Here is a 15,376-nt window from a genome sequence, read left to right on the forward strand (position 1 = left end):
ACCTTACGGAGTAATGCCAGAAAAAGTCATCTCAGACCGTGGCTCGGTCTTCGTGTCCAAGTTCATGAAGGAGTTTTACACTCTCATTCATGTCCAAGGAAACCCCTCAACTGCATATCACCCACAAACGGATGGACAGACAGAAAGAGTCAACCAAGAAATTGAGAAATACCTGAAGATGTTCGTCAACGACCGACAGGACGATTGGAGTGAATGGCTACCCTTAGCAGCCTTCACCCACAACAATCGCCAACACTCGTCCATGGGGTACTCACCGTACAAAGTGGTGTTTGGAAGGGATGGACAGGTCATCACCACGGCACGAAAGCCGACAATAGTTCCTGCGGCGGCGAAGCTGGTAGCAGAGATCGAGAAGGCGCAGGAGGAGACGAAAGTCTCCTTGGAAAAGGCAGCGGAGTCAATGAAAAAGGCGTACGACAAACGCAAGGACCAGGCGATAGAGTATCAGCCAGGAGACAAGGTGTGGTTAGACACAACCAACCTAAGCCTCCCTCGTCCCTCCAAGAAACTTGGGGACCGTCGTATTGGACCCTTCACCATCATCGCGAAGAAAGGAGCCTCAGCGTATGAGCTAAAATTACCGATCAAATGGAGAATTCATAACCGCTTTAACGAATCACTCCTAACCCCTTACGTGGCCCCTGCTTTTCCAAATCAACCACGTCCCGAGCGGCCACCTCCAGAGTTAATCGACGACGAAGAGGAGTACGAGATTGAGGAAATTGTAGAACAATGAGACAAAGTCATCGGTCATGGACGAACCCGACATACCATAACCGAATACCTCGTAAAGTGGAAAGGATACCCAAGGGAGGAAAACTCCTGGGTTAAACGATCGGACATGGCCAATGTGGAAAAACTCGTAAACGAGTACGAAGCCCACCTCCAAAGGATTCATTGGGAGGTTGACAAACACGGAAAGACAGTCGGAAGAGACGACAAGATTCCCCTAGGCATGGGAATGGTCTACCACGATCCTGAAACACCGTGCGTCACCGATATCGAAACCGTCTACTCCTCGGAATGCACGAACCCACGACACTCCGACTCGCAATCGTCAATAGCTTTGCAGGAAATTATCGCGGAGGAAGCACCGGAAATATCGTTGGAGGAGGAAACATCGGACGACGAAGACTCCGAACTAGATCTCGACAACTTACAACGGATCTACGAAAACTGGGATTTCGATAGCGAAGATGATGACAACGATGATGACAGTGCGATGTCGTTCTACAGCCAGTCACAACAAAGCGGAGGAGAGACTGAGGACTCATTTGGGATGAACAAGTCTTAAGAGGGGGGTAATGTTATGGTTTATTCTTTTCTTTTCCTTTTTCTTACGCAATCAGGCTTACTCTATGCTGCGGTTCTGATCGGACATTCTCACAGTACTATTCTTAGGCTACGCACCGTGTATTTAAGTAGAGCCTCAGCTGGTCTAAACCCCAGCTTCGGCTAAGGTTTATTCTACCTAACGTCGAACTCCGTGTTTCGCGACTATCTAAGTTCGCTCCTGACTCCGTTTCATCGCCTTTGACTGCCATTGTATCGTCTACCGAAGTGCGAGTAGCGATCCTTGTCTGATCTAAGCCAATTCGAGTTAGTGGCTAACACTTGGGTATGACCAGCAGTGACTTGAGCGTTGATATCGGCAGTAACAGCAGTGGAATTTTCAGTTGCGGAGCAGAGATTTGAGCACGACTGTGAATGGCAGTGATCGTCATGGTATCCAATGTTTGCACCATGGTTAATAACATGTATTATGGTGTCTACAAACAAGCGGTCTGGATAATCCTTCAAATGAAAGGACCATGCAGCTGCATTCAGAGAAGAAGTGACAGTAGGTAAAGGTGACGAAGAGGACGGGGGGAGATTAGCATGGGGATCGATATTGGGGCATGGAGGAGGCGAACAAAGTGTCAGAAATGTATCATGATGCAGGAGAGGATTTGAGAGCATATAATCTGGAACCTAAGAAGAAACCTCACCAGGAAGCAGATCCAGGTGAGAAGTGTGTGATGAGCTGCTCGCCCGTCCCACTTCCTAAGCTGTTTTGGGGTGGTTGTGAGCGCTATGGTCTGTCTTGTTGCAGACAGTGCAGAGATGGGGATGGTCCCAGAGACACTTGTCCCCTGTGCATTTGCCAAGATTAAAGTTGTGACAGGGAGCAGAACGGTCAACACTTGAGAGGGCCTTCTTGGTGGTGAGCAAAGAACTTGCTTTGATCTTCCAATGTGGGAACAGATGCTCGCCACACAATTCCAGGTCTATCCTGCCCCATCCACCATTTTCTCCATCGATCATCTCCCTTCGGCGCTTAGTGAAAAAGGCCATGTGATATGATACAACAGCATGCCACTTGTATTCTGATGCAATTCTGGAGAGATGGGCATTGTAGCGAAATAATTGAACAGCCAGGAGGGCGGACTTTCCAGAGGGTTGAGTGTGCATGATTAGGATGGAGAAGTAAGTAGACAAGGGATCGAGAATGGAGTTGAGGGTCTTGTACTCCTTCAGTGCTGTGTCATCGTTAGAGAGCTCGAGTTTGGTGCCATTGAGCTTGAGTGTTTTCCGTTCTGGTTTGTCACAATGCCATGTGTTGAGTTTGTAGATGTCCGAAGCGCGAAGTTCGTGTTGGATGATGGAAGTGATAGTGGTCACCTCAACTTTGGGGAATAATGAAAAAATGGAAGGTGATGCACCAGCAGCAGGATTTGACGTCAAAGGCCCCAGGAAAAGCTCAGAGTTCATAGTGGGGGCTGGTGCCTGTGGCGCCATGGGAGCCGAATTAGAGGGGTTCATGGTCTGAGCTTGTGAAGTGACCAGTTTAGTGAGGTCTGCCACCTGCTGTGCCAGTTTGGCGAAATTGTCAGCAGTTGGCATGGACATAGTGGTAATGGGAGACAGTGGACGAGATGTTACATGAAAGGATGAGAGTGAAGTTGAAAGAATATCCGCGTTGATTTGATCTCCATGTTCCTGAATGGTAGCGAGAAGGGCTTGGCATTCTTCTTTTCCAATGTACCTGCCGGTGACCAGGTGATGAGGTGGAGGATCTCGTTTGGGCTTAGCCAGGATCAGGGAGGTCGAAATGAAAAGAAAAATTTACTACGCGTACGACTGCGAGCAGTGAGTGAGAGGGTAAGGAAAGGAACTGCTCACAGTGCGAATATATAGGAAAACAAAACAAAGGCAACTTCAAAGACAACAAAGACAAGTGAGACATGACATGTTGAGGTGGCATCAATCTTGCATTGACCCTGAACAACCCTCCTTGTTCATTAAGGCTACCTCTGCAGCTCCCACTGATTTATCTGATGTCCCACTGGAGTACCATGAATTCACTGATATTCAGTGATTCCTTTTCTGAAAAACTCCTTGAGCATTGCCTTTATGACCTCAAGATCAATATTGAGGAAGATTCCACTCCTCCACTCGGTCCCATTTATTCCCTTTCCAAATCTGAACTAAAAGCCTTACATGAGTTTATCGATGATAATGTCTGTAATGGTTCCATCACTCCTTCCCGTTCTCCACACAGAGCTCCAGTACCGTTTGTCAAGAAAAAAACTGGTGAACTTAGACTCTGTGTAGATTATTGTGGACTTAATAAAATCTCTAAAAAAAGACTGTTACCCTCTGCTCCTCATTTCTGACCTCCTCAACTCTACACATTCTGCTTGTCTCTACACCAAGCTAGACCTTCATCATGCCTACCATCTCATCTGCATAGCTGAGGGTGACAAATAGAAAACTGCATTTTAGACCCACTACAGCTCCTTTGAATGGTGTGTCATGCCATTTGGACTCACCAATGCTCACGTGGCTTTCCAATGCTTCATCAACAACATCTTCTGTGATATGCTTGATGTATCCATCATTGTATACCTGGATGACAATCTTATATACTCTGATAATCCTGAGGAGCACTAAAAACATGTATGTGAAGTTCTATGCAGACTTTGAGACAATGGCCTCTACTGCAAGGGTTCAAAATGCGAGTTCCATCAGGACTCTGTCAAATATCTTGTTTACATCCTCTCACCTGAAGGCTTATGCATGTCTGAAGACAAGGTCAAAGCTATCACTGACTGGCCAGTTCCATGGAAGGTTAAGGATATTCAATCCTTTCTTGGCTTTGCTAATTTCTACTGCTATTTTATTCATGAGTACAGTGAGATTGTCCTGCCCTTAACACAACTCACTTGCAAGGGTACTCCATAGATAGATGATAAATGCCTATCTGCTTTCAATGAGTTAAAGCAGGCTTTCACTCATGCACCTATCCTTACTCACTGGCTTCCCGACCAGCAGCTGGTTGTGGAAACTGATGCATCTGACTATGCTATCGCTGCCATCCTATCCATCTACCTTGATGATGGCAAGATCCATCCAATCTCCTTCTTGTCCCAGAGTCTTCATGGTACCGAATTCAACTATAATATGCACAATAAAGAGCTCCTAGCCATTTTTGAAGCCTTCAAATATTGGCATCATTACCTCGAAGGCTCCATGGAAGCTGTTGATATCATCACAGATCATAAGAACCTTGAATACTTCTTTACTACCAAGATCCTTACTCAATGTCAAGTGTGCTGGTCTGAATTCCTCTTCCAATTCAACCTTGTAATTCAGTTCCGACCGGGTAAACTTGGTGGGAAACTGGATGCCCTTACTAGACAATGGGATGTCTACCCTAAAGAGGAGGATAGTCAATATGCTCAAGTCAACCCTCACAATTTCCAACCTGTTTTCACTCAAAAACAACTCTTCACTTCCCTCTGTGCTACATTCCTTGAAGGCCCTGCCTTATGTGCTAGTGCTATCATGGATATTGACAAGCTCTATTCTGATATCAAGAACACACAGCCATCAGACCTCACTGCCGTTTAAGGCCTTCGACTCACATCCTCTCCCTTCAATTCATCTTGTTGGTCTGTGGATGAATCAGGACTACTAAGTCTTGATAGTCACATCTATGTCCTGGACTCCAATGATCTCCATCTTTGTATCCTCCAAAACAATCACAACCACATCTTGGCAGGTCATTTCAGCCAAAACCAGACTCTTGAACTTGTCCAATGAAATTACATCTGGCCACAGATGTGTGAATACATTTGCCACTACATTAAATCTTGCACTACCTGTGGATGTAACAAAGCACCTAGACACTATCCATTTGGCTTACTCAAACCTTTGCTAGTCCTGGAATGCCTGTGGGATTCCATTTTTATAGACTTCATTGAACAACTACTGGATTCTAACAGATTCACTGCTATCCTTGTGGTTGTCAACTGCACAAGCAAGCAATTTTCATTCCTTCCCATGACACCATCAACTCTGAGGAGCTTGCCCAGTTATTTGTCACCCATGTGTTCACTAAGCATGGTATTCCCGATCATATAACCTCTGACCACAGCTCTGAATTTGTCTCCCAGTTCACATGCACTCTCGCTAAAGCCTTGGATATGGAACTTCACTTCACTTCCAGATACCATCCAGAGGCTGATGGACAAACTGAATGTGCTAACCAAACTCTGGAACAGTACATTTGCATCTACTGCTCCTACCAACAAGACAATTGAGATATCTTACTACCCATTGCAGAGTTTGCCTACAACAATGCTCCTAACATCTTTATCAGAATCTCTTCATTCTTCACTAACAAAGACTACCATCCCAATGTTAGCAGAGTACCACTTCACACTCAACCATAAACCAGGAGCATTCAATAGGAAGGCTGACCATGACTAAGGCAAGAAGGACAATGACAATATTGTCCCCTTGAAACCAGAATTCTTCCATGCCCTGATAATGCCAACTGAGGAGAAAATCCATGGCAAGATCAGGAGAACAATGAGCGATCACCAATGGTGGGACTGAGGGATTGCTTCAAGTCTCAACCATGAGAAGGGAGTCTTCGAAAGGAACCACCTACTCTTTTATGACAGACATATCTATATCCCTCATGACCACACACTACAGGGAGAACTTATCTCCCACTATCATGATCACATCTCTGCAGGGCACCCAGGTATCAACAAGGCCAAGGAATTGGTCTTGAGAGAATACTGGTGGCCCAGGTTGTGAAAGGATGTGAAAACCTACATATGAGGATGCGAAGCATGTCAAAGGATGAAGACCGACATGCAGTGGAAGGCAGCTCCACTACATCCTAATGCTGTACTATCTCAACCCTGGAAACACATTTCGGTTGACATGATTACTGGATTTCCAGAATCCAAGGGCTACGACATGGTACTAGTTGTCATAGACTGATTCTCGACATACATTGTGCTGATTCCATGCACAAAGGAACTCTCGTCAAGTGGGTGGGCTAAAACCCTATGTGACAAGATTATCTGTCGATTTGGGATCACCCTCTCTAAAGTTATCTCAGACTGGAGACCCCAATTCATTTTGAAATTCATCACCAAACTATACACAATGATGAATATTCAAGGAAACCCATCAATGGCCTATCACCCACAGATGGATGGACAGACAGAGCAGGTTAACCAAGAACTTGAAAAATACCTTTGAGTCTTTATTAACCACAAACAGGACAATTGGAGCGAATGGCTGCAGTGGGCAGCATTTGCTCACAACAACCACCAACATTCTGCAATAGGCTTTTCCTCCATCAAACTTGTCTTTGGATGAGATGGAGAAATTTGCCCAACTGCGGTGAGGCCGTCAAAAACACCATTGGTAACTGACTTTGTCAAAAGCCTTCAAAGAGTATGCAAACAGGTGGAACACTCTCTGAATAAAGCTGCAAAAGTTATGAAAAAGGCTTACAACAAACACACTCGTCCTGTGCAGGAGTACCAACCAGGCGATAAAGTCTGGTTGGACTCAACCAACCTTCACCTCCCATGACCAACAAAAAAGCTAGATGACAAATGCCTTGGCCCCTTCGAGATAATCTCCAAGAAGGGACCCTCTGCATACAAGCTAAAGCTACTGCCAGGGTGGAGGATCCACAACAAGTTCAACGAGCAGTACCTAACTCTGCACATCCCCCCAGAGTTTCCCAACTAGGAAAAACCACTGCCACCCAAGCCGGAGCTCATGGATGGTGAAGAAGAATACAAGGTAGAGGAACTATTTCAGGATCATGACCATATTATCAGTTGAGGATGCAACCGGAGGACCATAACATAATATTTGGTCAAATGGAAAGGATATCCAGTAGAGGAGGCCACCTGGGTCAAGAGGAGCAACCTTGCCAATACCAAAGAACTCATCCAACACTATGAGAACAAGGAAGACTGCATAGAGGATCACAATTTGCAACACTTGAAAAGTCAAGAGGGATGTATAACCACATCATCTCCTAGCTCTTTCATCAAGAACTCAACACTCTTTCCAGTCTCTGATGAGCAGGGCTATTATTCATTGGACACAGAGGAAGACATTGATATGCCTGGTATCAGGCTACCCATAGATTTTGCGATTTTACATCAGTTTATGCAATCTACAAGCGGTACAGAGAGCTACAGTGGAGGCTTCGCGCTGGTAGCTAAATACTACATAAAGAATGAAAGCACGGCAGTACAGAACGGACTTAGAAATGACGTCTCGAAGAGTCAATTCTACCAGCCGTCAACATGCCAAGCTAAGCCCTACCTAAACAAGACTATTACAGTCAAATCTTGGGGACTTGTCTGTATGGAGTATAAAAACCAAGAAGTTGAAGAATGGAATGAACTAGATGCCTCGTCGCCTTGATGAGTAGAAAGAACCTGTCAAGAAAAATTGCTAAGTCGAGAAACAGATCAGCTTTCGAGATCAACTCAGGCTAGGAAAGGAATAACCTTGGAAGAATGAATAGCCGCATTGGGTACCAAGATGACTGACCTTGATCGCGCAGTGATCAACAGAATATAATCTCAGACCTGCAGTCGATCGCGATCGGTGGTTACATCCTCGAGATCCTGCGCATACCACAGTATTCCATACATATGGCACACGGCAAGCCTTGCAGACGGAAGAAGGAGCACCCATGGACTAGTAGGGCACTCCTCGGCAACAGAATAACCCGGCGCAGTCGTGTCAAACTGAATAGAAACTACGGAATGGCACGATACTTGTAGGATAGTGACTCACCGTTTATATTAATTCCAAAGCTCGTACCATAATTACTGTAGATATGGGCTCCTATACCTAGAACACAAATCGTATAAATTAGCAGTGACTAGATGCATAATGGCAGGAAAGCATAACCCCCCATGTTTGTGCTAGTAGCCTGTATAGCTACCTAATCAATCACTGGTTTTATTGCATATCCTCGACTGAAGTGAATTAAATTACCAAAGTCAACCCATAAGGGCGACTACAGTAATCTAGAAGAGTTAAGTAGGAAGTAGAGCTGTCCCCGTGTTTGCGCCTTGCTAGTTAATTGAACTGCTCTGTGGACAAAGGCCTCGTGCCCTCTCTCTCCGAGATTAGCAATCTAGACGTGCTGAGTCGACTTTAAGTCAAAAGACCTCATCTAGTTGAAGTAAAATAAGCCTTAGAATGCTTTAAGTTCAAACAATCATCGAGTTCAAGGAACTCCAGAGTCTGTGTACTCTTTGCAAGTCTTGTACTTGAAGTCAGAACCTGAGCATTCTTTGTAGAGTGATTTTGCACTCTTTGTAGACCTCGGAGTCTTTGGTTGTTTGATTATTTGAAGTGTCCGCTAGAAGCTCTTCTAGACGACGTCAAAACAAGTATAACTTGCTCAACTATACCTTACAAAACAAGTTCATAAAACCCCGCTATCACTTTGTGTAAAACACATCGAAAGAAGAATTGAAGTTGTTTTCAGACAAAACCCCACTAGATTATCTAAATCTAAGTACATCGTGAGTGCTTCTATCATACTCACCCTCGAACTTATATACATTGGTGATAGTGTGTGTGTGTGTGATTTAGTATCTAGATTGATGATCTAGACGCTAGTTTCATTTGCACACTGCCCATTACCGAGCACATCAACGTCTTTGAAGACAAGCACTCTGTGTCTCCTCTTACAACTCAAACAGACTCTAGCTTCCTGGCACAAGAACAGGGTATGTCTGCTTGGAGACAAACCAGGGACTATGGATGGGATATGGAATCTACTCACTCCCTTGACTCAAGGAGCGAGTATGTCTAATGACTGTCAGGAAGTATTATTACAGTTTTATCCCTATTTCCCCTATCTTATCTTATCCTTATCTCCTGGAACCCTGGACCTACCTATCTTATCTCTCAGACCCATGATATTCCACCAGCATACCTCCTACCCATTTACCCAATTGCCATCACCCCAGTTCACAGCTGCTGCATCTCGGATGATCAATGCACCGCATGTACCATCACACTTCTCTTGATGGCATCACACTTCTTAGTGGTTGGACAAGAGTCAACCACTAGTTGAGGGTGGTCTATGGGATATGGTCTATTCAGATGGAGTCTTGCGTCGATACAGGAGACATGCACTCTTTACTCTCACTTGTCGGAAGCACACTTCTTTCAGTGTCCTCACTCCTTATTCGCTGTAGAGCACCCTTCTTGTTGCATACACCCCCATAGACACTATTCTTAGTATGAGTCAGACATGTATTTAAGCTAGCCTATGCTGTGGCCTTAGACCCCAGCTTCAGCTAAGGTTATACACTCCTAACTTTTACAAGCTCCTTGCTCTCACTATCTAAGTGACACTCTAACTTCTCGCAATCTGCCAAGAACCCTCTAATACTGAATCACTGAATGTGAGTGTCAGGATAGAGGTCATGCTTTGGTTCAGATTAGAGTTAGTGCTTAACAGGTGATCTGTTAGCATTGGGTTGGTGAGCAGTGAAACCACTGTGCAGGTAGGTTTCCCTATGGGTGCATTGGGAAGGAGCGGAATCTGATCCAAAAGGAAGGGGACCCTCTTTCAAGACAGAGGCAGGGATGTCTTCCATGGTGTAGGTGAATATGGATGGAAGTCCATGGAGTGACAGAGACAAGGTAAGAGATAAGTTCAACAGATTGGAGTTTCACAGACTGAAGAATGAGAGTTTGACTGAGAGTCAGAGAGAGAGATTGGGCTGAACCAAGTTGATATTTGAACTGAGTATCTACAATGTAATTCTACAGTTTATATACTAGTTAGGAGTCTGATCTAGTTCCTACTCAGAGTGGTCAGTAGTTGTAGTTTACCAGTTGATAGCCTATGGAGTCTGATGACATGCTGTGCTACCGATGTTGGGCTCTTGATAAATTAAAATAGAGAGATGAAATATAAAATGGAATATCAAATGGAAACTGGGGATCGGAATCCATAGGATTCCAGAATGCAGTTTGTTGGAGTTGACTTGGAATCAGAGGTCTGTCAGCATGCTCATTATAGGCATCACTATTAAGCATATACAGCCTCCACAGCCTCTTTAGCCATAGTGATTTGAAAGGCCTGGCCTGAAGCCCTAAGCCAAGCCAGGCTAAGCTGAGCCAGGCCCTGAAAAGCTGAGCCATGAGGGTGGGCTTGTTGAAGGCTCAGGCTCAGGCTTCATATTTTAAAAGCCCAAGCCTCAGGCTCATGCCCAGGCTTTCAATACCAGCTAATACCCAAAACAAATAGTGGGGAACACATTATTTCTCATTGTTTGGGATTAATTTTAGAAGTCTGGTCAGACTATAGCTCCCAAAATTGATGTGATGAAAGTTGCCAAGATCACATTGCTGCTTACCATTATCACCATTCATCGATACATTCATCATAACCATTGTAAAACCTCACCAATACTCACAATATGACTCCAGTCAGTGCAACAGTAAATAATTCAGAGAAGAGGAGGCATTGAGGAAGTTGTAGACTTTGCATTTGACAGACTGCAGACAGGACTTGGTATGTCAGTTTTCATTTGCTGTCTATTTCCTATGTCTTCATATGTTATATTTAGCATAGTACATGTGTTATATACCTAATTTTTATCAGCAGGACACTCTGCAAAATGAATAACAATTTCATTTCATTTTCTCCCCTTCCCATGGCTTGTTCAAACTGAAAACACTTTGTTGTATGCAAGCCCAAGCCTGAGCCCAAGCCAAGCCTGAGCCTCAACAGGCTTAGACTCAAGGCTCAGGCTTGCAATTTGAAGAGCCTGAGCCCTCCAAAGCTGAGCCGAAGCTGTGAAAGCTGAGCTGAGCCAGGCCTTTCAAATCACTATTCAGCCACTAAGCTTTAAGTTGCAGATAGTATTTAAACCAGAAGAATCAACCAGAAAAAATGTTTATGCTCAAAACTGCTGAATCAGGTTCACAGTTTTCTCATACAGGGCATCTGCCCCCTGCACAAACCTATTATCCTCATGATATGTACAATAGAAATACATATCTTGTAACATACTCACATGTCAGCTTTAGTGCTTATAAACTTATCCATCAGTGCAAAATATGAAATGGAGACTCAAAGAGCACTCTTTTAGCCATTTTTGAGCTTCAGAGTCACAAAATCAAGGTCAGGACTATGGTTTTTGGGTCTCTGAACATCTCCCAAAGTCTTTCTTTTTTTATTCTTGCTTGTTTTGGAGTGCATGACACCCAGCAAAATGGATGGAAAACCCAGTATTGTCACAATCAATATTGTCCAAAGGGATCTCTCATATAAGAGGGCATAACCCTGACTGAGAATGTATGCTCTTTCTTTTCTTTGCATTATATACCCATCTGATATACTCTTAGTTTAAACTTTAAGTAAATTATATCCATCCTCAGAGTAATAGAGCTTATTGGCAGTGCATTCTGTATATAAATTGCCTATCTATTGCTCCTCTCTCTCAGCCAAGAGGGTACAGGAAATAAAATTTAATAGGCTGAGGAGGTGGCAGAAGAGACACAGTGACTGAAGATACAACGTGTATAGTATGGTCTAAAGTACATGGTGAGGACTACTACAGGTGGAGTCTGAACCATGGGAATCTGGCAGAGATGGCCGGACATTGGGAAGATAGACACCCCAGTCCAATAAATTTTGCACATGGGTCAATATTTTTATTTCAAGCCAGCAGGGCAGAACCAACCACCCACGTAACTCTATTATGCCTATATTTAGGTATATTTTACGACATCATATGTTTATTTGTGCAGTACACTGATAGAAATCACCCTATCTCCTCCCTAGCATATCCCCATATCAGATTGTGATCAGCCATTGAATGGTGTACTGTTTCATCACAAGGATGAATACAGATATGTATAAAATATATATATTTTTAGGCTCTAAGAGCACCTAAAGGTTTATACACAGAAAAATTTTCCCCCCTCCGGGGACAACCAACCACCCTACCGGATGTGCCGGGCCGACATTCCCGAGCACCCTTGCTCTCAGCTTGAATTCCTCATACAATAGGACTCGTAACAACAGCAGCATTCTAAAAGCATAAGATGTATGATGCATTTAATGATTATACGAATGGCCTAGGTGTCACTATCACTGGTAGTGCTATCACTCTCATCTTGTCCCCAAACAGCAAATGCTCGATGCCCCGAAGCGTCTCGAGACCGTGAGCGTGAATGCCCGCGATGATAAAGCGAATTTCCAACAGTAGGTGTCTGTACAGCGTCGGCGTCCAGATCTCTATCCTTCGGTATCCTGCTCTTCCCACTCGACTTCCCTGAAGAATGTATATCGTCTCTTGCGCCACGATGTCCTGAGTCTGATGGTCCTGAATCTGTAGAATCCGTGGGTGATACGGGCCCATGAATGCTAAACTCTACCCGGCGAGGAGAAATGATGGGAGGGTGAGACTCAGGACCTGCGTATCGGCCGGGTGTCTGTACACCAGAGTGATAGCCCGGTCGGGAACGTGAACGTGAACGTGATTTCCGCCGTTTAGATTCTAATACCGAAACAGCGGGTCGGGCGAGAGCTTTGTGAAGTTGGTCCTCCGCAATTATTTCCTGCACTTTTTCTTGGCCAATCGTCTCTGTATTTGATCGCACGAGCTTCGATGCTTTAGCCATGGCTGCTTCGGGGGAGGAATCGTCTATATCGAATTTTCCGCTGTCATCGCGCTCTTCGTCAGACACCTCATCCTCTTCTTCGTCTTCCACAGTCTCTTCTTCCACGACTTCGGGAGTAACAGTTCCAGAAACCTCCGAAGAACCGTTCTTGAGTTTGTTCCGCTTCGTCGGCTTTGTTGGACCTTCTTCTACCATTACAAACGATTTTTGCCGTTCTCGTTCGTTCCATTTGAGTGTGCGAGAGATGGCATGGAACCAGTCGGTTGACTGTTTGTCAGCGCATACGGTCGGGAAGGGGTATTTCGATGCAGTCACTTTGATATGATCTCCCTCTAATGGCACTATTAGCATAATGACATTATACGTATAAAAAACTCACGCTTCAGCTCGACCCGTCCTCGACCATCGAAAGAGGCCCACGCAGTGCTTCGAGAATTGAAAGGAACACATATTCGTAACTCCATACTGTCCGGAAGAAGCATGGGTCTGAAAGAGAGTGTGTGGGGACATATGGGTGTAATGAGTATAGCAGGTATCTCTGGGTGAACAAGAGAGCCTCCAGCGGATAACTGGATAGAATAAAAAGGTCAGCGTGCATATAACAAAAGGTGGATGTGGAGATACCGAGTACGCCGTTGATCCTGTTGGAGTTGATACAGTAAGGCCATCCGCTTGAACCGTCGTCATATGGTGCTCATCACCTAGAAAGGAAAGAACTTGAGTACAGGAGGCCAAAGACGAAAGGTTTAACGGCACCAAAGAGCTCCAGAAGACTGACAAAAGGACTGGGACCTCGATCAACCACGAGATCGTTGAGCACTTCAAAAGTTTCCACAGGCCGTGTCGTAAAACACATTATCTCCTTGTCCTTTGGGTTCTTGCAGCCTTCATTATATGCGATGCCGCCACTCCAGCTGCCTTCAACGGCTTCCCAGCCATCTTTCTCGAGTTTCCTCATCATGATCTCTCCTGTTTCCCCCTTCTTGACAGCTTTTCGGCATTTGCTCTCATTGGTGACAGCGCGGTACACCGTGCAAGTGAATCGCATTCGCAAATTGACGCGTATACCAGAATCGATAGCAGAATCCATGACAGCCTGGTGGTCGGCAAAATCAAAGTTGGTAAGGAATCCTAGTGAGCCGAGAGCAAATGGGAGGACGGGTGGGACAATTCGTTGGAAGAGCCATGAGGTAAAGAGTACTGTTCCATCACCACCAAGCTGTGGGAGAATATGAGATAACAGTGTTGGAAGTATTATCGCAACGTACCGTGACGACGAAATCGAAGAGATGGGGACTATGGCTGCACATATGGCTCGTCCAGTAACGTAGCTGTCCTTCTTCTTTAAGATATAATTCTTCTTTAGGAAGAGATGCGGAGGCGAGAGATGATAACGATGTGCTGCTAGAAGTACGGCGACGGGGGAATGGAACGAAGAGCTCTGGATGGTCACGTTCGATGCCCTCTGCGTCAAATCGTCGGGAATGCCGTAGTTGATTATCCACGTATCTAAATGACAAGATGAACAGATATTATCAAGGAGCGTAACGGTGCACGCACACAACGAGACCGCGTTGCTGGCCATTCCGAGGCTTGAGCATGAGATACAAAGCCAACTCTCTAGTGAGCTTGATAAGACGATTGTCCCTAGCTTTGGTTATGATGAGAACGTTTTGAATATTTGATCTGACACGAGCACGACCTAAGAAACGGATGTAAGATAAGAAGTCAGCAAAAGTATGCATAACCGGACGTACCAAGCTGCTTGCTCATCTCGCGGACACCGACGGCGGTCTCGGCAAGCTGTTTGGTTAGACTGGCACCATATTCGTCGACCTCGTCGTTGTTACTGCTGATAACAGAACTAGGGCTTGATGATATTCGGTGGTCACTGTCACTGCTGCCGTTGATTCCATTACGCTGGAGAGAATAGGCGACGCCGACTTCTGGGATAAGGGCGGTTTGCTTATTTCGCAGCCACTCTGTGAGGGAAGCACCTTTGTCGAGGTGAGAGTGAATGAAACAAGGAGAGTGCATTGGCTGGTGAGGGATGCCATTGCTGCTGGAGGCCGATTGAGTATCCATACTGGAGTAAGAAGGAGCGGTTGAAGTTGGCGTCATTGTTTCATTGCCGGTCAATAGATGACCATTTGTAGCACCTGACGCAGATGTCTCTAGAACAATATTATTTGGCCATATCGTGCGAGTCGAGTCTAGATGCAAGGATGAAGGCCTGCTGCTCTTTCTCGAGAGCGAAGGTCGGATTGAAGGATCGAACGGGGATGTTGGAGGAGTCGAGAAAGTGTCAGCATCTGGGGACATCAGATGAAAGGACATTGAGGGAGTAAAACAACAGCAAAGGCAAGCGCAAAGGCAA

The 15,376-nt window shown here is 45.1% G+C and overlaps 2 protein-coding genes across 2 annotated transcripts; both read right to left on the bottom strand.

Moving 5' to 3' along the window:
• Nucleotides 1-2,064: 2,064 nt before the first annotated feature.
• Nucleotides 2,065-2,772, bottom strand: EV420DRAFT_1279926 (uncharacterized protein; the record flags this gene model as incomplete). Its single annotated transcript, XM_060468177.1, has 1 exon — nucleotides 2,065-2,772. One exon carries the CDS (start codon nucleotides 2,770-2,772, stop codon nucleotides 2,065-2,067), a length of 708 nt encoding a protein of 235 aa, XP_060322995.1.
• Nucleotides 2,773-12,227: 9,455 nt separating this feature from the next.
• On the bottom strand, nucleotides 12,228-15,336 carry EV420DRAFT_1736007 (uncharacterized protein; the record flags this gene model as incomplete). Its single annotated transcript, XM_060480028.1, has 7 exons — nucleotides 12,228-13,331; nucleotides 13,379-13,568; nucleotides 13,624-13,700; nucleotides 13,756-14,218; nucleotides 14,268-14,508; nucleotides 14,560-14,701; nucleotides 14,757-15,336. The coding sequence occupies 7 exons, from the start codon at nucleotides 15,334-15,336 to the stop codon at nucleotides 12,454-12,456; spliced, it is 2,571 nt and encodes an 856-aa protein (XP_060322996.1). The 3' UTR covers nucleotides 12,228-12,453.
• Between the last annotated feature and the right edge of the window lie 40 nt (nucleotides 15,337-15,376).

This window comes from Desarmillaria tabescens (genome assembly GCF_030435595.1).
Source record: "Desarmillaria tabescens strain CCBAS 213 chromosome Unknown EV420scaffold_95, whole genome shotgun sequence".
Classification (NCBI taxonomy): domain Eukaryota; kingdom Fungi; phylum Basidiomycota; class Agaricomycetes; order Agaricales; family Physalacriaceae; genus Desarmillaria; species Desarmillaria tabescens.